The sequence below is a fragment of the Oreochromis aureus genome, linkage group 3 (genome assembly GCF_013358895.1).
Source record: "Oreochromis aureus strain Israel breed Guangdong linkage group 3, ZZ_aureus, whole genome shotgun sequence".
NCBI lineage: Eukaryota > Metazoa > Chordata > Actinopteri > Cichliformes > Cichlidae > Oreochromis > Oreochromis aureus.
This window is the reverse complement of record NC_052944.1, coordinates 69,280,357-69,308,101: the sequence shown is the minus strand read 5'-3', so window position 1 is coordinate 69,308,101 and position 27,745 is coordinate 69,280,357. Positions and strand designations below refer to the sequence as shown.

General features: G+C 39.5%; 2 protein-coding genes across 4 annotated transcripts in view; both read left to right on the top strand.

Annotated features, from left to right (window-relative positions):
• The window catches only part of LOC116309971, a 195,486-nt gene that overhangs the window by 122,621 nt on the left and 45,120 nt on the right, over positions 1-27,745 (top strand). The gene's annotated exons all lie outside the window — the stretch shown is intronic.
• Positions 1-27,745, top strand: part of LOC116312945 (protein NLRC3-like) — a 52,789-nt gene that overhangs the window by 4,223 nt on the left and 20,821 nt on the right. For 2 of the 3 annotated variants that reach the window (XM_039608021.1, XM_039608022.1), the window contains 7 exons: positions 1,797-1,916; positions 3,985-4,104; positions 5,291-5,410; positions 7,002-7,121; positions 11,590-11,709; positions 13,088-13,207; positions 20,926-21,045. In XM_039608021.1, the coding sequence (XP_039463955.1) occupies positions 1,797-1,916; positions 3,985-4,104; positions 5,291-5,410; positions 7,002-7,121; positions 11,590-11,709; positions 13,088-13,207; positions 20,926-21,045 (840 nt within the window). The remainder of the gene's footprint in view (positions 1-1,796; positions 1,917-3,984; positions 4,105-5,290; positions 5,411-7,001; positions 7,122-11,589; positions 11,710-13,087; positions 13,208-20,925; positions 21,046-27,745) is intronic. The other variant, XM_039608023.1, reaches the window with a different exon arrangement.

Sequence of the window (27,745 nt, the reverse complement as noted above, 5' to 3'; positions counted from 1 at the left end):
AACACCTGGCGACATATAGCATTTTGTTAAAAGCCAAGAAATGCACCGTATTTGATAGCTTGCTGCGAGACCTCGCACCGAGCACATCTACTGCGGGTGTGGTGCCTGTTATCTGACCGACAGGTTTTTGGACCAATTTTGTGTTCTCCATTCTTTAAGCACCGGTTCGAGCACCGTTTAAGCACCGGCACCGTTTCAAAAGTACCGGTTTGGTACTGGTATCGGATAAAATCTAAATGATACCCATCCCTACACCTACTGTGGTCGGTTGGTGCCATCTGGACCTGCTACCTTCTTAGCTTTAATCAGTCCTAACCTGGGTGGTTGAGAGAGAAAGGCTGGAGCCTTGTGTTGAGTGTGTATTGGAATTTAAAGGAGCTTGCAAAGAAAAGCGTCTGGACTGCTTTAAGTTGCTTGAAGACGTTTCACCTCTCATCCGAGAAGCTTCTAAAGTTGTATGATTGTATTGGAAGTTATTCATTTGAAGTTATTTCTGCAAATCAGCCACACAAAGCAGCTGTGCCGCTTTCATTGTGTATTATGTGTTTAACCCATTGAAATGTATTCCTATGAAGTTTTGTAGTAATTAGTGAGTGTCTCTATTACAAACAATGTGAAAATGGTGAGTGGATAGAATAAACCTTTAGTAACATAAAAGTCTTTATAAGAAGCCTCTTACCCATTAAAACATTCACTTCACATGAAGCGATTTTCCACAAACAACCACTGACACAACTGTGTTACTTTTAGTCTGTATTACTCAATTTAATTTTGATTAAATAGCTCCAAATTAAAAAAAAAAAACAGTTGCCCCAACCCACTTTATATTGTATGGTAGACCCTATAGTAAAATGATTGTTGGGTTTTCTCTGTATGTATTACTATAGGGTCTACCATACAATTTATAGCTTTATAACTTAATAAGATTAGATATGTTAGTTATGGAGGAATGATTGAAACTTGAAAATAACTAACAGGAAGACAGTAAGGTAAAAAGGAAGTCTATTTCAGAGTTGGAAGCTCCTACAGAGTGAAGTTGACAGTTAAAATCAGAGATTTTACAAGTGAAAAACGATATTAGCGACTGGCAAAATCCACTAGAATACATGTGGAAGGGAAAGTTTTTCCACATAAATCTCTCAATGAACTAACACAGCCAATCCCTCAACATGTTTGTACTCACTTGTTACCTCGGCTCTAAACCATAGTAAAGGGACCTCTGGCTAATACGTCGGATTCTGTACCGGGCTCGTAGCTGGGAACTAGTTTTACTGTCTGGGTCAACTTAACTAGCGGGAGACAGAAAATGCATTGAAAAGTTGCTCCAATGGTGCTTTGGTCAACGGAACTTGATCGTTTCAGAAGATAAAACGAACACAGGGTACATTCGAGTCTTAACAGGTTACTTACAACTGGGCTCGTCAGGCACTCTTTTTGGCTGCAGTGATTTTTATCATATTTACATTCTTCCATCTCCCGTTTCTGGCTGGTAGCTATTCGTACTTTCTCCCTCCCTCGCGCTCACACATACTATGGGAGGGGCAGTCCCACATGTTCTGCCTACACCACCCATGATGCTACATTCTTAAAGGGCCATGCCTGTAACACTCTGCTTATATTGTCTTCATATTACATATTTTTTTGGAACAATAATTATAAAAAAAAAATATTTCTTTACATCAATATGCGGACTGCAAGTAGAGGTGAGAGAGGCCGCAAGTGGCCCGCGGGCCACGAGTTTGAGACCCCTGATGTAGAAGAACGGTCTTTGATTGATTCTATGTTTGTGTTTTCAGACGTCAACAACACAAACACAGAGCAGACTTTCCAGGATCCAGCTCTATGTCCATGAGCAGTGACATGTCCAGAGATTATCCTCCAGTCTTCAGTCATGAACCTGCACCCTCAGGCACACAGTAAGAGACTGATTCTGCTCTCGACTGAGTGAAGATTCTGTATATAACAGAACAACCGTAATGCAGTCTCAAAAATATTATTTATGCATTGTAATGTGATTTAAAATGGTTACCCTGGCAATAGAGATTTAAAATGTGATGTCATTTCCGGGGTAAAACCACAAAGGATTGTGGGTATGAGTGGCAAGCGGTACTAGCGCACGAGGGCTTTCACATGAAAACAGTCACACAGCGATAAAAAGAAACACAAAAAATGGCAAGAAGCTGTTGCATTATTATTGGAAATAGCAGGTCGCTTGGCAGCCACGGGAAGCCGACGGGTAAAGAGATCGGGTTTTATCGGATTACGTTGTAGAAAAGAAATTGTTTAAGCCATGTTTCCCAAGTAACAAAGACCCGACGGATGACCTGGATTGCAGACATTCGAAGACCAAATATAATGTTTCAGAACACTCCAGCTCACATGTTAGTCTGCTCCAAGCATTTCCACAAAGGTACGTCTTCTGTTGTAGTTATTACGTAACTTATCATAACATAATTGTTGATGTAGGTTACGAATAAGTCTTATATTGATTTGAATTGAATTCACTGTGCTATGTTGCTTTGTTCACTGTGGCTTTGTGGGCTAATGTTTGTTGTGTTTTGTGGGAAAACCAACCTACAAAATGCTGGAATGCGATCCAAACTGGGCACCCTCTATCAACCTGGGTCATACCGAGTTTAAAGCTGCTACCACAGCCAGATTTGATCGGTTAAGAGAGAGAGCGATATCAAAACAGCCACGAAACAACCAAAAATGTTGTGTAATACTACAACCTGAAACAACAAATAGATTGTGTTGGCCTGTACAGGATATTACGGAAAAAAATGTAACAGCTGTGAAATGGAATAGTCCAAATCACCAAAGTAAACTGCACCTGGGCTTGTTGCAGGCATCTGAAGTTACTAAACATGTTGTGAGTGTATGCACTCACACTTAGGACCATATAATAGTAAATATGTGCGTGATGAAAGATGGGCAGCATGCTAACGTCCTTACTCCACTCGTATGCTCGTATGGGTCTGACCCTTTCACTCCTTTGATTTTTTCCTCGTACTTTTTTTTTTTTTGCCTTTTTGTCAAGTCTGTCTTTGTACGGACCTGCCGTGCTAACCGTCCTTTTGTACATAACTGTTTTTGGGGCAAATAAAATGCAAATAGGGATTAAAACCGCAGAATGAACTAACTAACTGAATCCTTTCATTGAACTACCAAATAAACTAATAGGTCCTGTCTTTTGGCCAGACCTGTGGGAGCACTAATACTATAATTTGTGGGTTTTTAACAAAATAAAAATGCAGACGTTAGCGTACACATTGGTTTTTGACTGCTACTGAAAATTGGTTTCTGTCAACATAAATCTCTCAATGAACTAACACAGCCAATCCCTCAACATGTTTGTACTCGCTTGTTATCTTGGGCAGGTCTGCGGCTCTGAACGGTAGCAAAGGGACCTCTGGCTAATACGTCGGATTTTGTGTCGGGCTCGTAGCTGCGAACTAGCTTTACCGTCTGGGCCAACTTTGCTAGGGAGAGATAGAGAATGCGTTGAAAGGCTGCTCCAACGGAACTTGATCGTTTCGGAGGAAAACACGAACAGAATGTACAGTCGAGTCTTAAACTCTTACTTACAACTGGGCTCGTCAGGCACTCTTTTTTGGCTGCAGTGATTTCTATTTTATTTACATTCTTCCATCTCCCGTTTCTGGCTGGTAGCTATTCGTACTTTCTCCCTCCCTTGCGGTCACACACACACTATGGGAGGGCCAGTCCCACATGTTCTGCCTGCAGCACGGACTAGACCGCCCATGATGCTACATTCTTAAAGGGCCATGCCTCTAACACTCTGCTCATATTACCTTCATTTTAACTATTTTTTGGAACAATAATTTAAAAAAAAAATTCTTTACATCAATATGCAGACTGCAAGTAGAGGTGACAGAAGCCGCAAGTGGCCCGTGGGCCACGAGTTTGAGACCCCTGATGTAGAAGAACGGTCTTTGATTGATTCTATGTTTGTGTTTTCAGACGTCAACAACACAAACACAGAACAGAGTTTCCAGGATCCAGCTCTATGTCCATGAGCAGTGACATGTCCAGAGATTATCCTCCAGTCTTCAGTCATGAACCTGGACCCTCAGGCACACAGTAAGAGACTGATTCTGCTATCAAATGAGTGAAGATTGTTTTGATGTTGGAAGAAATGGAGGCTTTTGGAACAATCAGTTGTCTAAAATGTAAACACAACATTCTTGGAAGCTTTAAGCTAAACTATATCTTCCAAAAATGGTGAAAATTTGCTAAATTTTATTAACATATTAGCATGTTTCTAGTATTTACGACCAAGACTTTGCAGATCACACATTCATTTGAAATTGTTTCCTCAAACCAACCACACAAAAAGCAGCTGCGCCGCTTTCATTTTGTATTATGTGTTTAACCCATTGAAATGTATTCCTATGAAGTTTTGTATTAATTAAGAGACTGTCTCTATTATAAACAATGTGACAATGGTGAGTGGATAGAATAAACCTTTAGTAACATAATATAGCCTTCATAAGAAGCCTCTCTCAAATAACCACTGACACAGCTGTGTTACTTTCAGTCTGTATCATTCAATACAATTCAATTTTATTTAATACAGGACTAAATCACACCAACAGTCACCTCAAGGCACTTTAAATTGTATTGTAGACCCTATAGTAATACATACAGAGAAAACCCAACAATCATATGACCCCTTATGAGCAAGCACTTTGGCGACAGTGGGAAGGAAAAACTCCCTTTTCACTGGAAGAAACTTGGGCAGAACCAGGCTCAGGGAGCAGCGGCCATGTGCTATAACCGTTTGGGGAGTTTTTGCAAGTTTGACATCGTGATATTTGTTTTTCAAATAAGTTTTGTAGTTTTATTCTACTTTGTAAAATAACTGCTGTCCTACCAGTACACTTATCTATGACTGATCGGTTTGATGGCACCAACTGCTTTCATGTGAATTTGCTCAAAGCCAGACTGATAAATCTCTGTAAACATAGCAAGTCGTTTAATCAACTTCCTGTGACTCCTTATTCTGGTAACTGACATTAGGATTACTGAATGATCATTTGTGAATATAACAGAAAAACTTAAATGAAATCCAAAGTCAAAAATATTGTCCGAGGTTTCTAATGTGATTTAAAAAGAAATACCTGGCAATTGTCCTGTATACATTATAGAAATTGTAAGATAGTTCTTTTGTCTCATAAATGTGACACACAGAGAGAAGCAGCTGAATGACCAAGAACAGCTACATGCAGAAGAAAAATCTCACTTGATTCTATGTTTTTGTTTGCAGACGTCAACAACACAACCACAGAGCAGAGTTTCCAGGATCCAGCGCTATGTCCATGAGCAGTGACATGTCCAGAGATTATCCTCCAGTCTTCAGTCATGAACCTGCACCCTCAGGCACACAGTAAGAGACTGATTCTGCTCTCAACTGAGTGAAGATGGTTTTGGAGTCTTTCATATCATTTCAAAGTAGCTGTTCAAGGGTAGGGTCATTGGATTGTGCTTAATCTCTTCTACATGAGGTTTTGGTTGAGATTAATGATCGGTAGGTATGAAATGGAGGCTTTTGGAACAATCAATGACGTGGAAAGTAAAGACACCATTGTTGGAAGTTATAAGAAACTCTATCTTCCAAAAATGGTGACAGAATAGGCCAAACTTTATAAACATATTAGCGTTTTTCTAGTATATATGACCAAGGCTGTTAAGGTAACACATTCATTTGAAAAGATTTCTACAAAACAAATTTTCAAGCAGCAGCTGTGTTGCTTTCAATGTATATTCTATGTTTAACCACTGTGTGTTAAACGTATGTGACTCCTTATCCTGGAAACAGCTGGTAGGATTAGTGAAATATGATGAAGGAAATAGTCATTCTGTATGTAACAGAATAACCGTAATGCAGTCTCAAAAATATAAATTATGCTTTGTAATGTGATTTAAAATGGTTACCCTGGCAATAGCCTGTCCTATGTTCTCCCTACAGCATGCGCTACACCGCCCATGATGTTAGAAATTATAGCAATAGAGAGAAAAATGAGTTTTTCAGTCTCCTAAATCTGACAGCGAGATAGAACCAGCTCAGTGATCAAAAACAGGTTAATATAGAAAAGGGGTCTCAAACTCAAATGAGGCCACTGGTAGCATCGTCATCTGACTGGAGGGCCACTTTAGTGTTCAAGAAAACAACCACTAATTATTTCCTAAAATGTTGTGTTTTGTTTGTTTGTTTTTTAAAATTTCATATTTTGTATAACAAGACAAAACTGCAAACGTGAATGCATTTTTTCCTCACTCTTAACTAACTGAATCCTTTCATTGAACTACCAAATAAACTAATACGTCCTCTCTTTGGCCAGACCTGTGGGAGCACTTCTGCTATCATTTTGTTGGGATTTAACAAAATAAAAATGGGCAGGTCTGCAGCTCTGAACGGTAGTAAAGGGACCTCTGCCTAATACATTGGGTTCCGTGTCGGGCTCGTAGCCGGGAACTAGCTTTATGACTTGGGCCAACTTTGCTAGCGGGAGACAGAGAATGCGTTGAAAGGCTGCTCCAACGGAACTTGATCGTTTCAGAGGAAAACACGATCACAGTGTACAGTCGAGTCTTAAACTCTTACTTACAACTGGGCTCGTCAGGCACTCTTTTTTGGCTGCAGTGATTTCTATTTTATTTACATTCTTCCATCTCCCGTTTCTGGCTGGTAGCTATTCGTACTTTCTCCCTCCCTTGCGGTCACACACACACTATGGGAGGGCCAGTCCCACATGTTCTGCCTGCAGCACGGACTAGACCGCCCATGATGCTACATTCTTAAAGGGCCATGCCTGTAACGCTCTGCACATATTGCTTTCATATTAAATATTATTTTTTAATAATTTTTAAAATATCATTCTTCACATCAATATGTGGGCCGCAAGTGGCCCGTGGGCTGCGAGTTTGAGACCCCTGATGTAGAAGAACGGTGCTTGATTCTATGTTCTCGTTTGCAGACGTCAACAACACAAACACAGAGCAGAGTTTCCAGGATCCAGTGCTATGTCCATGAGCAGTGAATTGTCCAGAGATTATCCTCCAGTCTTCAGTCATGAACCTGCACCCTCAGGCACACAGTAAGAGACTGATTCTGCTCTCAACTGAGTGAAGATGGTTTTGATGTTAGAGAAATATAGGCTAATAATAGATTGCTTATGGATTCAATTCAATTCAATTATATTTATATAGCGCCAAATCACAACAACAGTTGCCCCAAGGCGCAATATTCAGCAATCAATTATTTAAAAAGTAAACACGCCATTCTTGGAAGCTTGAAGTTAAACTGTATTTGTGTTTGCTAAATTTTATTAACATATTAGCATGTTTCTAATATTTACGACTGAGGCTTTTTAGTTCACACATTCATTTGAAATTATTTCCACAAATCAACCACACACACAGCAGCTGTGCCACTTTCAGTGTGTATTATGTGTTTAACCCATTGAAATGTTTTCCTGTAAAGCTCTGTAGTAATTAAGAGACTATCTCTATCATAAACAATGTGAAAATGGTGAGTAGATAGAATAAAGTTTAGTAACATACTACAGTCTTTATAAGAAGCCTCTTACCCATTAAAAATTTTCCTTAAACAACCACTGACACAACTGTGTTACTTTCAGTCTGTAGTATCCAGTTCAATCTTAATTATACAGCTCTAAATCACAAAAACAGTTGCCTCAAGCTACTTGATATTGTACTGTAGAACCTTTCAGTAATACATACAGAGAAAAACCCAATTCCATATGACCTCCTATAAGCAAGCACTTTAGTGACAGTGGGAAGAAAAAACTCCTTTTTTAATATGGCATTATTTGAAACGTTGGCTACCATAGCAGTATAGTATTGCAACATGGCATTTGGTTCTTCTAACTAAAATAGGAAAATAGGAACATAAATAGTGCCATCATTGCCAAACCTGGCCCGCATCTGGTCGACACCCTGCCATGACACCAGTCAGTCAGAAGTGCCAGCTTGATGCTAGATCACGGCCAGACCTGTTTTCTATGAGCCTGGGCCACATAAACCAAATCACAATCGAGCCAGATATGGCATGCCATCACATACACAGTGCCATCTATGCCTGGCCCATATCTGGATGACATACGTCTTATCATGCCAGAAGTCAACCAGCAGTGCCGGTTTGATACCAGATTCGGGCCAGACCTGCTTGCTATGTGGGAATATGACGAGCGTATGTTGAGGCAAACTGAAGAGGAGGAGAGGAGAGGGACAGGTGCTGCTAGGGTGAGACAGATGTGTCTCAAGGCGTCCTTTAGTGGTGCAGGCAGGCAACATGTTCAAATAGTGCACAACTTCAGGATTTTTTTATTTCTATATGATAATTCTGCATTGTTAAGCGATAAGAGCCAGTAAACTGATGTCCTGTAATCATTATGAATTATTTCCATCACCATCTATTGAGGCCATACTGTTAGTGATTTATGTGTATTGTCCCATATTGACTAGAACGTATTCTACGGATTGCAATTTCCCACCCAACAAACCCAACCCATGAAAATACAAAGTAAACACAGCAGGAAGAAAAAAAAACAATTATTGTATTGTTGACTCTTAGGTACACAGAAAAAAAAAACAGTAATAAAGTGATAGTCACTGCTAGATGTCACCTGCGTAGAAGTTATTCAAGTTCTGGGTGGTGTATTGTGGCATTATCTGCCCTTATCTCACGTGGGACAGGATCCCGTGATCCTCCGTTATCCACGTCTCCAATGAGGCATTCTGCATACTGTCGTGCTTTTTCTGGATCAGTAAAAAAAACTTCTCGATACCATCGTGAGACACTTGTAGTTTGGCTGGGTAAAGAAGTCCGTATTTGACCCCCGGTTTATCGCGTAGCATCCTTCTCACAACGGTGAACATAGCTCTCCGCTTTGCCACCTCAGGTGGCAGGTCCCGGAAAATCTGAATTCATCGTGCCCATGACCAAAGCTCTGTGGGCTCTGTCAATCACAGGTGCCTCGTCTAGACCAAGTTGTTGAAGTTACCTTCACTTACTGCATATAATTACGTTCTATTTGAAGTTTTAAGGTCGAAATTAAGTTCCACCGGACATTTGACAAAAAGAAAAGAGGAAGCTTTAGTGCACAGGCATATTAGTAAATTAGACACAAAAAAGAGGAACTAAGTAAACTGAGTGTGTGCGACGTGCAGCGGAACCATATATATAACCATGCTGGCTTCTAATGTTTTCAGACTTGAGCTGGCATTTCTGTGTGTGCTCAGTCTCCATTTTCCGGAAAATGTAAAATTAAAGATCATTTTTTAAGTTAGACCACTTTGAGCCGTGTCTTTCTTGGCTGTTAAAGAATACAAAGAACTGAATTTAATAAATGTTAGATTTAAATCACAGTCAGCTGTTTAAATAAGAAGAGAACATTTTACATCAGGGGATATGAAGGGTGAAATTCAAAATATACTGACAGCTCTCCGCGTAAGATTTCAGTATTAAATAAAAGGTGCAGTTATGAAGCTTAACTTTAATCTTAGGCAAGCTGATTTACTCAGGAACAAATCAAAGACTGAAATAAACATTAAACAAACATTAACATCTAGAAGTTATGAAAGTGACTTATATATCTTGTTTAATCTGAGTAGCGAGAGACCGCAGGCGGCCTGAAAACGATGGGTTACAGGCATCTCCGAAAACGTCAGAACACTTTTGCAAATATGTGATGTCTTGATGAATAGAGCAGATATTTGAAGTTTACACCTCCAAAAGTTGATTCTGTTCATCTGGACGTAGCGTTTTGTGGGAGAAGCGTTTCGTCACTCATCCAAGTGACTTCTTCAGTCTCAGCTGACTGCAGGTTTCTCCAGTCTTCTAAACAATACATTTGCATAAAGACTGAAACCAGCCCACTGAAGGAACAATGGGCTGGGAGTTCATGAAGTTTACATTACATAATCATCTAAAAATATGTTTATTTTGTTTATTTTGTGATCCAGAAAGAATAATATTTCAAACTTTTTTGTTGCGTTCCTCCGCCATTGCATTGTTAAAGTTTTGGACGAAATGCATTATGGGATGTTTGCCTGGCTCACTAGCTACACTAGTTAGTGAGCTGATTGGAGACCATAACAGCAAATCAGATTTTTTTTTTTTTTCATACAAGTCCGTTTTGTGGCACAAATATACCAGTGTACAAAAAGACTTGAGCGGACAGGGAGCAGAGATGTTGAGAGCCTGAGCGACACACTGGGAGCAATTCCTCAAAGATCTGAGCAAGAGCAAATAAAAAACTGAGGGATAGGGGCTGCTATTGTGTGTGTGTATATGGATAATAGCAAACAGTAAAATACATTTTTACACGCAGCAATGAATTTTGTTCGCTTAAAATTAGAGATGGACGATCCGATATTAGCTTTTCTGTCGTGAGTCCGTCTCTCTTCTTTGTTTTTGGCCCACTTTGCACCAGAAAGAGGAAACCAGCGGCTGAACAACAGCAGCACGTTTAAGCTTGATAAGCTGTTGTTAGAATTTATTTAATATTACTTTCTACTCCAGGATCCTTTTCTACGTAGCTGACGGCTGGTAACTGTGCAGGGGCGGATCTAGCAAAGTTTAGCCAGGGGGGCCGACAGGGCATTAACAGGGAAAAGGGGGCACAAAGACATACTTTTCTTTCTTAGTCTCATTTAAAATGTCTAGCTTTTAATAAACAATTATCCAAATCTTACACCCAAAGTTTTAATCTTATGTAAAATATATAGAAGTTCATTACTGTATATAGTAACTGTTAAGTCTAAGATACCATCTGTGCAGTCTGCAATTCTGTAGAAGAAAGATGTTGAATCTGTTTAATTATTCTTGAAAAAAAAAATATTTCTGTGCATTTTTTTTCACACTGCATCAAATTGAAGTTGATTACGTCGATTAAGCATCATGAGGTGGAGGGTGGGGGGGTGGTTCCCTTTTTTTTGCTGGGAGTTTGCAACCCTATTAGTTAGGTTGCTTAATATTTCTGCTAAGTACTCTTTAAAATACCAGAATAGGGAGGATGGTGCAGGTTTAAGTTTATTAGATTGATCAGTGTTGCTGAACTATGAAATATTTTGGGTGCAGTGTATTTTTTACATACAGGTATAACAGAATAGCTTTAGTGTTGTTGTTTATTTAAACTTGAGTATGAACTTATACAAAATGCAGCAAGATATAAAAAAAACAGTTTTATTGATTAAAGAACACACTATATCGGATTCATATCGGTATCGGCAGATATCCATATTTATGGTATCGGACATAAAAAAGTGGCATCGTGCCATCTCTACTTAAAATATGTTTCTTCAAAATGCAACACTTGCACTTGCAAAATTGTTTTACGTGCACTCTGAATAGAGGTAAAAAAAATAACGCCATTTTTTATCAGGAAGAAATGTGATTTAAAATGAAATACCTGGCAATCACTTGAGCTACATACATTATAGAAGTTGTCATAAATGTGACACAGAGAGAGAAGCAGCTGAATGACCAAGAACAGGTACATGCAGAAGAAAACTCTCACTTGATTCTGTTTTTGTTTGCAGACGTCAACAACACAACCACAGAGCAGAGTTTCCAGGATCCAGCTCTATGTCCATGAACAGTGACATGTCCAGAGATTATCCTCCAGTCTTCAGTCATGAACCTGCACCCTCAGGCACACAGTAAGAGACTGATTCTGCTCTCAACTGAGTGAAGATGGTTTTGGAGTCTTTCATATAAGTAGTTGTTCAAGGGTAGGGTCATTGAATTGTGCTTAATCTTTTCTACATCAGGTTTTGGTTGAGATTGATGATCAGTAGGATTTTGGAACAATCAATGACGTGGAAAATAAAGACACCATTCATGGAAGTTATAAGAAACTCTATCTTCGAAAAATGGTGAAAGAATGGGCCAAACTTTATAAACACATTAGCGTGTTTCTAGTATATGTGACCGAGGCTTTTAAGGTAACGCATTCATTTGAAAAGGTTTCTAAAAAATAACTTTTCAAGCAGCAGCTGTGTTGCTTTCAATGTGTATTATGTGTTTGACCACTTAAATCCTTCAACATGTTTGTACTCGCTTGTTACCTTGGGCAGGTCTGCGGCTCTGAACCGTAGTAAAGGGACCTCTGCCTATTGCGTCGGGTTCCTTGTCGGGCTCATAGCCGGGAACTACCTTTACTGTCTGGGCCAACTTTGCTAGGGGGAGACAGAGAGAGGCATTGAAAGGCTGCTCCAATGGAACTTGGTCGTTTCGGAGGAAAACACAAACACAGTGTACAGTCGAGTCTTAAATGTTTACTTACAACTGGATTCGTCAGGCACTCTTTTTGGCTGCAGTGATTTTTATTATATTTACATTCTTTCATCTCCCGTTTTTGGTAGGCAACTATTCGTACTTTCTCCCTCCCTCGCACTCACACACAAACTATGGGAGGGGCAGTTCTACATGTTCTCCCTGCAGCATGGACTACACCACCCATGATGCTACATTCTTAAAGGGCCATGACTGTAACACTCTGCTCATTTTGCCTTAATATTAAATAGTTTTTTTCCGAAAAACAATTTAAAAAATATTCTGAAAACATTCTTCACATCAATATGCGCAAGTAGATGTGACAGAGGCCAAGTTTGAGACCCCTTATGTAGAAGAACGGTCTAAGATAGGTAAAACACAATTTTCAGTCATTGATACATTCATTCCATAACCCAAGACAAGGTCTGGATAAAATGCTGTAAACATGGCAAGTTTTTTAATCAACTTCCTATGACTCTTTATTCTGGTAACTGAGGATTAGTAAATACTGATGAGGGAATGGCCATTTGTGACTGTAACAGAAAAACTTAAATGAAAATCCAAACTCAAAAATATTGTCCGAGATTTCTAATGTGATTTATAAAGAAATACCTGGCAATGGCTTGTCCTACATACATTATAGAAATTGCAAGACAGTTATTTTGCCTTATAAATGTGACACAGAGAGAGAAGCAGCTGAATGACCAAGAACAGGTACATGCAGAAGAAAAATCTCACTTGATTCTATGTTTTTGTTTGCAGACGTCAACAACACAACCACAGAGCAGAGTTTCCAGGATCCAGCTCTGTGTCCATGAACAGTGACATGTCCAGAGATTATCCTCCAGTCTTCAGTCATGAACCTGCACCCTCAGGCACACAGTAAGAGACTGATTCTGCTCTCAACTGAGGGCAGATGGTTTTGATGTTGGAAGAAATGAAGGCTTATAATTGATCTCTTTTGGACTCAATTATCTAAAAAGGAAATTTACCATTCTGGGAAACTTAAAGCTAAAGTTTATCTTTCAAAAATGGTGAAAATTTGCTAAATTTTATAAACATATTAGCATGTTTCTGGTATTTACATCCGAGGCTTTTCAGGTCACACATTCATTTAAAATGATTTCCACAAATCAAGCACACAAACAGCAGCTGTGCCGCTTTCAGTGCATATTATGTGAACCTTTTCCTGTAAAGTTTTGTAGTAATTAAGAGACTATCCGTATTATAAACAACGTGAAAATGGTGAGTGGATAAGTAACCTGTCTATAAGTTACGCCTGTCATTGCGTCGTGTTCGGGCATGCAAGTAAGTGGCAGGAGACTACACTGGGTCTATGGATTCTTTACTGCACATCTGCAACACAGAATTACAGGTCTGATCTGTGTGTGTCACACGCCTGCCAGGACACCTCTCCTCCGGCCATGTTGAAAGGAACTGCAACCGGGGCACACATGCACACGCCTACGTCACCTGCAGCATGCACACACACGAACACACACAGACTCAGATTACACAGGCAGGAGATTAATATGCAAAATGAAATATTTAATAATAATAGTTAAAAAAAAGCTGTTGTTAAATATCCCAATTCGTTGATCTTTGGACTGAAGGAAGAACAACACTCGGTGTATAAATGCTCAATCAACAATCAAGTTTTGTGGATATTATACATTTATTCCATACAACACTTTAAGGATTAAAAAGCGTCCAAACGGGAGATGTGGACAGGAGGGTGTCCGCCAGATCTTGAAGTGTCTGACCGTTTCTCACATTCGTATAGCTTCAGCCCCCCTTCGAAGTCATAAAACCTAAACATCCACATCCTTTCTCTCTCAGTGAGCCTAAGTTATGATCTTGGCTTCCTGTGCAGTATGTTCTGTTCTTCCTAATCAGACAAATAAGGCCATGATTCTCTGAAAACAGTACTTCTTATGAATCAGCAGTATAATGCATCATAAAACAATGTCATTCATTCACAATAAATCAGCAGTCTAATGTAATAAAAATCTGTCAAATAAATGTAATAGTTATCACCTTCTTCTAAGTCAGGAGTATAATGCAACCTAAAACTACATAATGATTTCACAATCTTTAATCCAAGGCATAATGTGGCCTATAGCCGTATAATGATTCAATAATTCTTTCATTAGAGGTATAACGTGGCATAAGATAGTATTTATTTAACACATATGTTACAGATAGAATCGACTGTAGTAACATAATATGGGCTTTATAAGAAGCCTCTTACCCATTAAAACATTCATATGAAGTGATTTTCCTCAAACAACTGGTTACTTTCATTCTGTATTATTCAATTCAATTCAATTTTAATTACACAGCTCCAAATCGCAAACACAGTTGCCTCAAGCCACTTTGTATTGTATGGTAGACCCTACAGTAATACATACAGAGAAAACCCAAAAATCATGTGACCCCCTATGAGCAAGCACTTTGGCAGCAGTGGGAAGAAAAAACTCCCTTTTAATATGCCGTTATTTTTGTGCCACTATTCTGAGCGCATGCAAAATTGTTTATGCGCCCTCACAATTATTTTACAAGTACAAATATTGCATTTTGAGGAGAAACATATTTTGAGTGAAGAAAGGCAAAATTTTAAATTCATTGCTGCGTGTAAAAAAATGTATCTTACTGTTTGCTGTTATCCATATACACACACAATAGCAGCCCCTCTCGCTCAGTTTTTGAATTTGCTCTTGCTCAGACCTTTGAGGACCTGCTCGCAGTGTGTCGCTCGCACTCTCAACATCTCTGCTCCCTGCACGCTCAAGTCTTTCTGTACACTTTCATATTTTTGCCACACAACCAACCAATCACAGACTTGGATGAAAAAAAAAAATTCTGATTGGCTGTTTTGGTCTCCAATCAGTTCGCTAGCTACTGCATTCTGGAAACACTGTCCAAAATGTAGCTAAATCCAGCGGAGTGATTTGGTTTAAACTAGATTAAAACTAACAATGGTCTTAAAAAATGTATTTTTTAATATAAAACAATGATACATACTAACCAAAAATGGGGCCGTTTCTCAATGCTCAATTAAGAGGGGTCCGGATTTCCCGAGAACGCCATCTCCATTCCGGAGGTTTTACTGCCATCCCCTCTTAATTTAATGGTGATTAATGTTTGCAATGGAAATTGCACATGATGTAGATTTTTTTAAGGACAAAAGATAATTTAAAAACTGTGATAACATGATTGTGATCACTCCAGTCTTGTTTTAGTTCAGATGTGGTTTTTCCAAATTTAGTCTTGACAGGCATTTTTGCAGTTTTGTCTTTGTAGTCTGACTCTTTTACTGCTATACAAAGACTGCGCCGTGTTCTGGAGTGGCTTAATTTTTTTGGAAATCACAATGGAACGCTGCCCAGATGACTCTGACTTAGACATGGAACCTACCTCATTACCGATGTGCCAGATAGTTGAAGATGTGACTCCTAGCCTTAGCCAACTGGTGGTGGAGCTAACTGAGGTGAATAGACTTAGTGACTGTTTACGTGACTCACTGAACATACAGCAGAGTGGGACCAACTCACAATGGGAAACCTTCCCCCTCCTGCAGTCCCACAGTCTTCTGTTTTCCCGATGGCCACATCGACACCTCATGTTCCTACGAGGAACAAGACTGAACCCGCCAACAACACCAACCCGTTCCTGCCCAGCAACCCATTTCAACCTACAAATCCTTTCCTCCCATCTCACTCACTCGAGCTCAGCAGCACTTCCAGAGTGATTGCAGCAGCTTTATATCACATCAAACTGGAGCCTCCTGTGTATGCTGGGGATGACAAAGTGCAACCTGATGACTGGCTAAGTGCAGTTGGCGCGTACAAAGCTTCATTGAACCTAGCCAATGGGCAATTGCTAAATGAACTGCCACACCTTCTTGCAAAAGAGCCCAGGAAATGGTCCAAGGCATTGAGCTCCCACATTACATCATGGGCTCAATTCTGTCAACTGTTTAAGACAGTTTTTCTGCCCTCCGACAATCAAGAATGCATCCTGAGAGGAATTTTGGATCATGTTCAGGCTCAGGATGAACCACTCCCCACCTTTGTTGCCCACATGTTGAGTGAGTTTGACAAATTGAAAAGCCATCCACCTGAAAAAGACAGAATCAACCTAATTAGTAAACATGCTCTTGAAAAATACAGAGTTGCCCTGTATGGCAGTAACATCACTTCTGCAAAGCACCTGCAACTTTTCAGAGACTCATGAACTCTGTGCTTGCTGGCCTCATTTACAAAACATGACGATGGATGACATTGTTATCGCCTCATCTACCTTTGAACAGCACTTAGTGGATCTTGAGGAGGTGCTGGCCAGACTCCAGGCTGCTGGCTTGTCATTGAAGCTCAAAAAGTGCCAATTCTGCCTCGATAAATTCACCTTCCTCAGGTACTGCATTACATCATCAGTGTTAAACCCGATCCAGACTAAGTAAAGGCAGTTAAGGAGTTTGATACCCCAACCTCAGTGAAGCACATCCATCAGTTCCTTGGCCTGACTGGCTATTATCGGCGCTTCATTCAGAATTATGCCCGTCATGCTGAACCTATTCATGCCATCACCAGAAAGGACAATGCTTTCCACTGGGATGACAACTATCAAAGAGCCATGGGCACTTTGAAAGACCATGTCACATCAGCCCCAATCCTGTCATTTCTGGACTTCAACTGCCCCTTTTCCATTCATGCATGTGACATTGATCTTGGTGCAGCGTTGATGCAAAAGGATGACAAAGGTTGTGAGTATGCCGTGGCTTTTGCTAGTCGCTCCCTTCACAAAGCTGAACTCCCCTACTGCACTTCAGAGAAAGAGTGCTTTGCTGTGATACGGGCCCTGGAACACTTCCGCCCATATGTTAAAGGCGTTCATGTTACTATCTTCACTGACTACATCAGTCTCAGGTGGCTCATGTCTCGTCAAAACCCAACGAGTCGACTCGCCCACTGGTCACTCACTTCGCTTGCAGGACTATGATTTCACAATAGTGCACAAACCTGGTTCACCAATCAAAGTTCCTGATGCACTGTCACACAACCCTTTGCCTCTGACCTGTGACAGGCCGACAGATCTTTGACCAGATCATGCTGTCATGGCCAGCCTGGACATTCGTACTTTGCCCACTGCCATTCTGGCTGACGGTTCACAATTGAGACAGCTGCAGCTAGATGATCATGTCACAGGTCCACTTCTCAGAGACATTGAAGCGGACTGTCTGAACAGCTCAGACAGTGCTTTGCACCCTTTGAAACAGCTGAAACTGTTTGCCCCTACTTCCATGAGAGGCACCTTGCTGGACTATTACCACGACCACCCCGTAGCAGGTCAGTTGGGTGTTTCTAAGACATTGGCTAAAATGCGCTTTAGGTTTTTCTGTCCCAAAATGGCAGCTCATGTGAAGCGCTATGTGACTTCACGCTCAGTGTGCCAAATCACCAAGCCAAGTCAGAAAAAAGCAGCCGGTCTTATGGTTCCCATTGTCCCCCAGAAATCCTGGGAATGTGTGGGTGTGGATTTTGTTGGACCACTGCCCCGCACCCCTGCTGGTAATGCCTATTTGATCGTGTTTGTTGACTATTTGACTAAATGTGTTGAAGCCAGTGCTGTCAAAGAAGCTACATCTCAGAAAAAAAACATCACTCTGACCTAAAACATCGACATGCCACATTTCGTGTTGGGGACCTTGTGAGGGTTAAGATGCACCCCAGGTCAGATGCTCGGTCTAACTTTACTGCTAAACTTGCACCACTGTCTGAGTGATAAGACAGATAATAATAATAATAATAATAATAATAATAATAACTTTATTTATAAAGTGCTTTTAAACAAAGTGCTGTACAACTATTTAAAACTAAAAAGATAAGTAAAATAAAAGCGATACATAGCAATACAGGTAAAAGACACAATACAAGTTAAAAACAGTAAAAATTTAAAAACTAAAAGCAATAGAATTAAGACATGTAAGATAGGGTGAACAAATGTGTCTTCAGCTTAGTTTTAAAAACCTTCAAAGAGCATGCCTGCCGAATATCTTGAGGGAGGTTGTTCCACAGAAACGGGGCACGAAAAGAAAAAGCACGCTCTCCAATTGTCTTTTTTCTGGCTCTAGGAACCTTTAGAAGGGCAGAGTCCTGCGATCGGAGAGCACGGGATGGAACATAAAGATGTAAAAGGTCGGAGAGGTATGAAGGTGCCAATCCGTTTAAAGCCTTGTAGGTGAGCAGCAGGACCTTAAAATCTGCTCGAACCTGACAAGGTAGCCAATGCAGAGAGTTCAGTACAGGGCTAATGTGCTCAAATTTCCCAGTCCTTGTTAAAATGTGAGCAGCTGCATTTTGCACCATCTGTAGACCTCTAAAACTTTTCTTTGGTAGCCCAGAAAGAAGAGCGTCACAATAATCAATATGTGAAGACACAAATGCATGGATAAGAACCTCTGCAGTGTCGCTTGACAAAACTTGTCTGATTCTGGCTATGTTCCTCAAATGATAAAAGGCGGTCTTTGTTATCTCTTTTACATGAGACTCGAAAGAGAGCACCATGTCGAATCACACGCCCTAGTTTTTTACATTGTCCCTGCAATTTATGACACTGTCATCAATTCTCAAGATGAAATTTTGGGACAAGTGCTGAAATTTGTGTGGCCCAATGACCATCGACTCTGTTTTATCAGTATTTAGGAGCAAGAAATTATCCGATAACCAGCCCTTAATTGCAGATAGACAAGATTCTAGTTTAGAGACTTCAGCACAATTTCCAATGGTTAAAGGAACATAAAGCTGCAGGTCATCAGCGTAACAATGAAAGGTTACATTAAAAGAACGTAAAAGAACACCAAGAGGCAGCAGATACATAGAAAACAGCAATGGTCCAAGTACAGAGCCCTGAGGGACCCCGTGCCTCACTGCACAGGTCTTGGAGAGATCATTTTTAAAACTAACAGTCTGAGACCTCCCAGACAGGTAAGATCTCAGCCACGATAAAACATTTCCTGTAATTCCAATAAAATGTTCAAGCCTATCCAATAAAATGCAGTGATCCACAGTGTCAAACGCAGCACTTAGATCCAGCAGTAATAAAACTGAAGTACGATTGTTGTCTGCATTTACCAGCAGATCATTTACCACTTTTACTAAAGCTGTTTCTGTGGAGTGATTTGGTCTAAAAGCAGACTGAAATGGTTCAAACAGATTGCTTGTTGACAAATGCTCAGTGAGCTGCTTAAAAACCACTTTTTCAAAGACTTTAGATAAAAAAGACAGATGTGAGATGGGTCTATAATTTGCGACCATGTCAACATCCAGTCCAGGCTTTTTCAAGATCGGCACTACCACAGCTGATTTAAAACATTCAGGGAAGACTCCAGTCGTCAATGAAGTATTTAAAAGAAACAGAATGTAGGGTCCTAATGCTGACCACAGTTCCTTTATAGCCCAGGCTGGTAGAGGATCCAAAGAACAGGTTGTACATCGAGCTGCTTTTACAACCATAGTTAATCCAGACAGAGAAATAACCTTGAAGTCAGAGAACAGTTTATCAGCACCAGCAGGCAAAGCAGCCGAGTAGTCTAATGAACAGCTTGAGGAGGGAGTAATATGATTTCTAAGTGTTTCAGCCCTGTCTCTGAAAAACGTAAGAAAGTCATGAGCTATCAAATTAGAACAGCAGAGAGTTGACTTACTCTCTGTAAGTTGCAACACTGTATTGAATAAGAGTTTTGAGTTATGTTTATGACTCATGATGAGATTTGAGAAATAATTTGCTTTCGCTGTCGACATTGCTGATTGAAGAGAAGATAATGAGTCCTTCCAAGCCTGGAGAAATACTTCTAGTCTGGAAGATCTCCAGTGACGCTCTGCTTTTCTACAAATTCTTCTCAAGTTCAAGAGCTCCTCATTTAACCAAGGCATAGGGTTCCTTTTTTGACATTTTAACTTCTTTACGGGAGCAACAGAGTCCAGTAGTTCAAGAAGTGTATTATTAAGGTTCGCAGTCAAGGTGTCCACACATAACTCGTTGGTAAAAATAGGGTCCAACACATCAGGTAGATGTAATTTAACTCCAAGCAATGCTTCGGGGCTAATATAGCGAGATGATCTGAGGGGCAATTTTCCCCTCTCATAAGCTGGAGATTTAGGGATTAAAATATCAAATAAAATGGCTGAGTGGTCTAAGATAGGTAAAACACAATTTTCAGTCATTGATACATTCATTCCGTAACCCAAGACAAGGTCTGGATAAAATGCTGTAAACATGGCAAGTTTTTTTAATCAACTTCCTATGACTCTTTATTCTGGTAACTGATGTTAGGATTAGTAAATACTGATGAGGGAACGGCCATTTGTGAATGTAACAGAAAAACTTAAATGAAAATCCAAACTCAAAAATATTGTCCGAGATTTCTAATGTGATTTAAAAAGAAATACCTGGCAATGGCTTGTCCTGCATACGTTATAGAAGTTTTAAGACAGTTATTTTGCCTTATAAATGTGACACAGAGAGAGAAGCAGCTGAATGACCAAGAACAGGTACATGTAGCAGAAAACTCTCACTTGATTCTATGTTTTTGTTTGCAGACGTCAACAACACAACCACAGAGCAGAGTTTCCAGGATCCAGCTCTATGTCCATGAACAGTGACATGTCCAGAGATTATCCTCCAGTCTTCAGTCATGAACCTGCACCCTCAGGCACACAGTAAGAGACTGATTCTGCTCTCAACTGAGTGAAGATGGTTTTGGAGTCTTTCATATACTTAGTAGTTGTTCAAGGGTAGGGTCATTGAATTGCGCTTAATCCCTTCTACATCAGGTTTTGGTTGAGATTGATGATCAGTAGGATTTTGGAACAATCAGTGACGTGGAAAGTAAAGACACCATTCTTGGAAGTTATAAGAAACTCTATCTTCCAAAAATGGTGACAGAATAGGCCAAACTTTATTAACATGTTAGCGTGTTTCTAGTATACATGACCAAGGCTGTTAAGGTAACACATTCATTTGAAATGATTTCTACAAAACAACTTTTCAAGCAGCAGCTGTGTTGCTTTCAATGTGTATTATGTGTTTAACCACTTAATATGTTTTCTCTGTGAAGTTATTGTCATGAATCACTGTGTGGCAGGTAGGAGTAGGATCCAAAATGCAGGCTCTTAGGCATTAGGGGTGAACTCAAAATACAGCTTTATTTGTTGACTCCAGGAAAAGATACAAAACTAAACTATACTGGGAAAGTATAAACTAAACTTTACAGAGAGGCACATGAGGGAACACACAGCTAGAGAGACGACGCGACATGGGACAGAAGGAGACTCTGACACAAATACACAGAGGTTAATGAGGGAAGTGGAAGCACACAGGGAACACCGTTGAGGACAATTACACTTGACAGGAAAGGGAGGACACGAAACTGAAAACGCTGACACCAAGACATGAACCTTAAACATAACACAGGAAGTACACAGAGACGGCCTGGAGAGAGAGAGAGAAAATGAAGAAATACACGAAGGGAAGACGAAAACACAGAACACAAGGGGCGGGAGCTGTGTCACACAGAGGGAGACACAGAAGGCAACAACACGGGGAACAGACGGGCAGAGAAGAATAAACAAAACAGAGAGCACAGAGAAACAAGAGGGACAGGGGATGAAAACCTAGGAAGCATAGAATAAATCACAAATGAACCTGACATAATACAAAAATCACAAAGAACTGAAAACACTAGGTCAGGAGGCCCAGGACCCTGACATTTGTTTACTTTTATTTTTCTTTGTAAGATAACTGCTGTCAACCAGTGCACTTATCCATGTTTTGATTTGTTTCATGCTGCCAACACCACACCTTTCATGTGAATGTGTTCATAGCTAGACTGATAAACTGCTGTGACTCCTTATCCTGGAAACAGCTGGTAGGATTAGTGAAGTATGATGAAGGAAATAGTCATTCTGTATGTAACAGAATAACCGTAATGCAGTCTCAAAAATATTAATTATGCTTTGTAATGTGATTTAAAGTGGTTACCCTGGCAATAGCCTGTCCTACAGAACTTATAGCAGTAGAGAGAAAACTGGGTTTTTCAGTCTCCTAAATCTGACAGCAAGAGAGAAACAGCTCAGTGATCAGAAAGGAAAATCTCGCTTGATTCTAAGTTTGTTTTTGCAAACGTCAACAACACAACCACAGAGCAGAGTTTCCAGGATCCAGCTCTATGTCCATGAACAGTGACATGTCAAGAGATTATCCTCCAGTCTTCAGTCATGAATATGGACCCTCAGGCACACAGTAAGAGACTGATTCTGCTCTCAACTGAGTGAAGATGGTTTTGATGTTGGACGAAATGGAGGTTTTTGGAACGATCAATTATCTAAAAAGTAAACACACCATTCTTGGAAGCTTTAAGCTAAACTTTATCTTCCAAAAATGGTGAAAATTTGCCAATTTTATTAACATATTTACATGTTTCTAGTATTTACTATCGAGGCTTTACAGATCACACATTCATTTAAAATTATTTCCGCAAATCAACCACACAAACAGCAGCTGTGCTGCTTTCACTGTGTATTATGTGTTTAACCCATTGAAATGTTTTCCTATGAAGTTTTGTAGTAATGTAAACAATGCCGAAATGGTGAGTGGATAGAATAACCTTTAGTAACATAATATAGTCTTTATAAGAAGCCTCTTACCCATTAAAACATTCATATGAAGTGATTTTCCTCAAACAACCACTGACACAGCTGTGTTACTTTCAGTCTGTATTATTCAATTCAGTTTTGTTTATACAGCTCCAAATCACAAACACAGTTGCCTCAAGCCACTTTATAGTTTATGGTAGACCCTGCAGTAATACATACCGAGAAAAACCCAACAATCATATGACCCCCTATGAGCAAGCACTTTGGCAACAGTGGGAAGAAAAAACTCCCTTCTAATATAACGGTATTTTTGAGCCACTATTCTGAGCGCACGTAAAACAATTTTGAGGGCGCATAAAATGTTTTTCCAAGAACTAGTATTGCATTTTGAGGAGAAACTTATTTTGAGCAAAGAAAAGCTAAATTTGAGCGAACAATATTCATTGCTGCGTATAAAAAAATGTATTTCACCGTTTGCTATTATCCATACACACACACACAATAGCAGCCCCTCTCGCATAGTTTTTGAAATTGATCTTGCTCAGATCTTTGAGGACCTGCTCGCAGTGTGTCGCTTGCGCTCTCAAAATCTCTGCTCCTTGCGCGCTCAACTCTTTCTGTACACCGTAATATTTGTGCCACAAAACCAACCAATCACAGACTTGGATGAAAAAAAATTCTGATTGGCTGTTTTGGTCTCGAATCAGCTCGCTAGCTACAGCATTCTGGGAACACTGTCCAAAATGTAGCTAAATCCAGTGGAGTGGTTTGATTTAAACTAGATGGTCTTAAAAATTCATGTATTTTTTACATAAATTCACATTATTTAAATTATTGTTTTAATATAAAATTTTTAAATATACTAACCAAAAATGGGGCTGTTTCTCAATTCTCAAGTAAGTGGAGTCCGGATTTTCTGAGAACGCCATCTCCATTCTGGAATTTTTACTGCCTTTCCCTCTTAATTTAACGGTGATTAATATTTGCAATGGAAATTACAAATGATGTAGATTTTTTAAGAACAAAAGATAATTTTTAAAAAGTGTAAGTGTGACCCCCCCCCCCCCCAAAACAAACAAACAAACAAACAAACAAACAAACAAACAAAAAAAAACAACAAAAAAAAACCCTTCCTCCCCACACCATTCCCTTATCCCAGAGTGCTATCAGCTTATTTTCACCAATGGTGAAGTCCACATAGTAGCTCTAATTTGTTCATAGTTTCCAGGTACTCAATGAGTGGCCTCCAAATCTGATCGAAGTCCTTCAGTTTGTCATTTATAATGTAGTGGATCCTTTCCAGATGAAGAGTATCTGTCAGTACTGAGATCCAGGCTTTCAAGGAGGGCACTTTTTTCCCTTCCATAGCAGGAGAATCAGTCTCTTTGCACACATTAGGCCATAGGACAGGAGGGAAATCTGTGTACCCTTAAGTTTTTTTAGATTATTCTGACAGTCCAATAAGAATCAAAATGGGGTCAGGCTCTAACTGCACATCAAAAATTTGGGGGTAAAAAAAAGAAAAAACTGAAGCCCAGAAACCTTGTAATTTGATACACATTACAAAACTGTGAAGCAGATCAGCTTCTGCACATTGACATTTATCACAAAAGGGTGACATTTCATGAAAATATCCAATGTAATCTTGTCTTCGAGTAGTGCAATCTGTGCAAAATTTAAACTGAATTAACCTAACTCGGGCATTGATAGAGCAGGAATTAACATAACGTAGCCCTTTAGTCCAGATATCATTATGAATTTCTGACCCGAATTCCTTTTCCCAAGCTGATTTTATTTTACCTGTATCCTTCTGGCGGAGTGACTGTAATATCTCATATATAAAAGCAACAGCATGCTTTTCTGTTATACAGTACAATCCACCAGACATTGATCAAGCTTACCTAAAGTTGCAGACTCAAATTGTTGTAGTTGGGACCTTACATAGCTCCTTATTTGAAGGTATCTAAAAAAATCACAGGCTAATAAGTTGTCCTTCTCCTTAAGCCGTTGAAATGAAGCAAAAAAAGCCCTGAAAATACAGGCGTCCCACATTTCGCAACCCCATTTCCTTTCAGCTATCAAATATCTCATGTAAAATTGAGGGTTTAAATGCAGGATTAGCTGTAATAGGTGTCAAAAGCGAGAAGGCTCTGAGTCTATACTCTTTCACGATCTGTCTCCAGACTTGAATTGTATTGTGAGTAACTGGATTGCAGTTGTATTACATCTTTTTAAAACAAACATGATACAATGCAATTGCACCAAGAGAGTAAGGCATACAGTCTTCTCGCTCCATGTCTAACCAACTTCCCACTACAACTGTATCATCTAGCCAATAGGCTATGTATTGCATATTCGCTGCAAAGTAGTAATTTTTAAAGTCTGGTAAGGCTAGGCCACCATGTCTTTTCTTTTTACAAAGGTGGGCCTTTTTTATCCTGTGGCTCTTGTAATTCCAGATAAAAGGGAGAAGGACTGAATCCAATTTCTGAAAAAAATGTAGCTTTCAGATACACAGGGATATTTTGAAGCAGATATAAGAGTTGGGGGAGACCGATCATTTTGATAGCATTCACCCTGCCTATCAAGAAAAGTGGGAGTGATTTCCAAAATTCAACCTCGTTTTTAAATGTATCCAGAATTCTCACAAAATTAGCTTCATATAATGACTTGAATGACTTAGTAACTTCAATTCCCAGATATGAAAATCTTTCTGACGTTATTCTAAAGGGAAGACGATTTAGTAAATCAAGATTACTGCATTTAATTGGCATCAATTCGCTCTTCCCCAATTTACTTTGTAACCTTAAAAAAAAAACTAAACAAATCTATTGTTACTAGCACCTCAGGGATTGAATCTAATGGTCTGGTTACAAACAGCAGACTATCATCAGCGTACAGTGAGATCTTACTGGAGGTGTATCCTGTATTGTAGCCATGTATTTCTTTATGTTTCCAAATTGTTTCCGCCAACAGCTCTAATGCAAGGGCAAACAATAAAGGGCTCAGTGCACATCCTTGTCTCCTTATCTGGAGCACTAGAGGAATAAATAATGTCAAAAAGACGTCTCAGGTTATGAGATGCATGCCTTGCTGGGATAAACCCTGTTTGATCTGGGTGAACCAGTTTATGTATGTGGGAACTAAGTCTACTGGCTAAAGATTTGGCCAGTATTTTCTGATCTGTGTTCAATAAAGAGATTGGTCGGTAGGAACAAATTCTGAGTCATTTCCTTTCTTTGGAATGAGCGTCTCAGTTGCTTCATTCAGAGTCTGTGGGAGAGCACCATCTTCCAAGGCCATATTAAACATTTTCAGCAAATATGGGGTTAGTGAACTGCTAACCTTTTTTATAAAACTCATTACATAGACCTGGGCTCTTCCTGTTTTTCAGGGAGCGCATGGTATTAATCAATTCTGGACATGCTAAGTCTGCATCTAGAGACGTCCTGTCCTTTTGTGCCAATGTAGGCATGTTATATTTGCTTAGAAAATCCTGCATAATTTCAGGAGGTGCATTACACTGAGATGTATATAACTGTTCATAAAACTGTCTAAAAGCAGTATTAATATCCTTATAAGAATTAATCAACAACGCTGAGTCTGACCTGATTGCATGAATGGCCCTATAAGTATTCTACAGATAGCACCTTCCCACCCAACAACCCCACCCATGAAAATACAAAGTAAACACAGCAGGAAGAAAAAAGTCTCTCGACAAGCGCTATATAAATGCAATCCATTATTATTATTATTCTGTGCATTTATTATTTCACTCTTACTAAATGTTTATGCCCTGTCCTTATCTTCAACGTCATGCTGCTCTGTTGTATGTTAATTCCCCCTGGGGGATAAATAAAGTCATTCTGATTCTGATTAACAAGTACAACATTACTAACATATACCTTTAACGCAAACTGCCCGTATTATTGACTCTTAGGTACACACACAAAAAAAACCCCCTCAGTAATAAAGTGATAGTCACTACTAGATGCTGTGACTATCGCTGCCAGCAGCTTTCTAACATCTCACCTGCTCCTGCTTCTTTTTATTAAGGCATACATGTACACTATTTTTATGAATACAGATTTCGCTACTGAGGTTAAACATGATATATAAGTAACTTATATTTAAAATCACTTTTAAATGTTAATGTTTGGTTTATTTCAGTGTTTTATTTTTTCCTGAGTTAATCGGTTTAGCCGTGATTAAAGTTAAGCTTCATAACATACTACTCATGGTTAAATTAAGAGGTGACGGCAGTAAAAACTCCAGAGCTGTGACATCATCAAGTACGCTGGTGTTCCAATTGTACAAATCGTGAGTCCGTGCTCACGAGTACGGACTCGCGTACTTGAGAATTGAGAAAGGGCCATTGTCTTGATGTGAACTTTCTACTCAGGGTTTTTTGTTCGAGTTCAGAGCAGAAATGTTTTTGTTTAGAAACTGACTGTGCTTTTTTCCCCACAATTTTAATTATAAGCTAGATATATTTCTACTAATGAAATTAGTTTGCTAACAGTACCAGGGATTAGTCACTGAATGAGTCAGTTGGGCTTGCGAATCATGATTCACGAGTCAGTAAAGTGATTCTCGAGTATTGAAAGATTCGTTCATAATTTGCACATCACTAATCAGGAAGAAAAAATGTTACCATTTTTTGCACTGACATTTATCCGTTCTTTTTTTTTAAATAAATCATTAGCAAACTATTTAATTTTATTAAATATTAATATGCAGGTGTAGACATGAGTAATTGTGTATC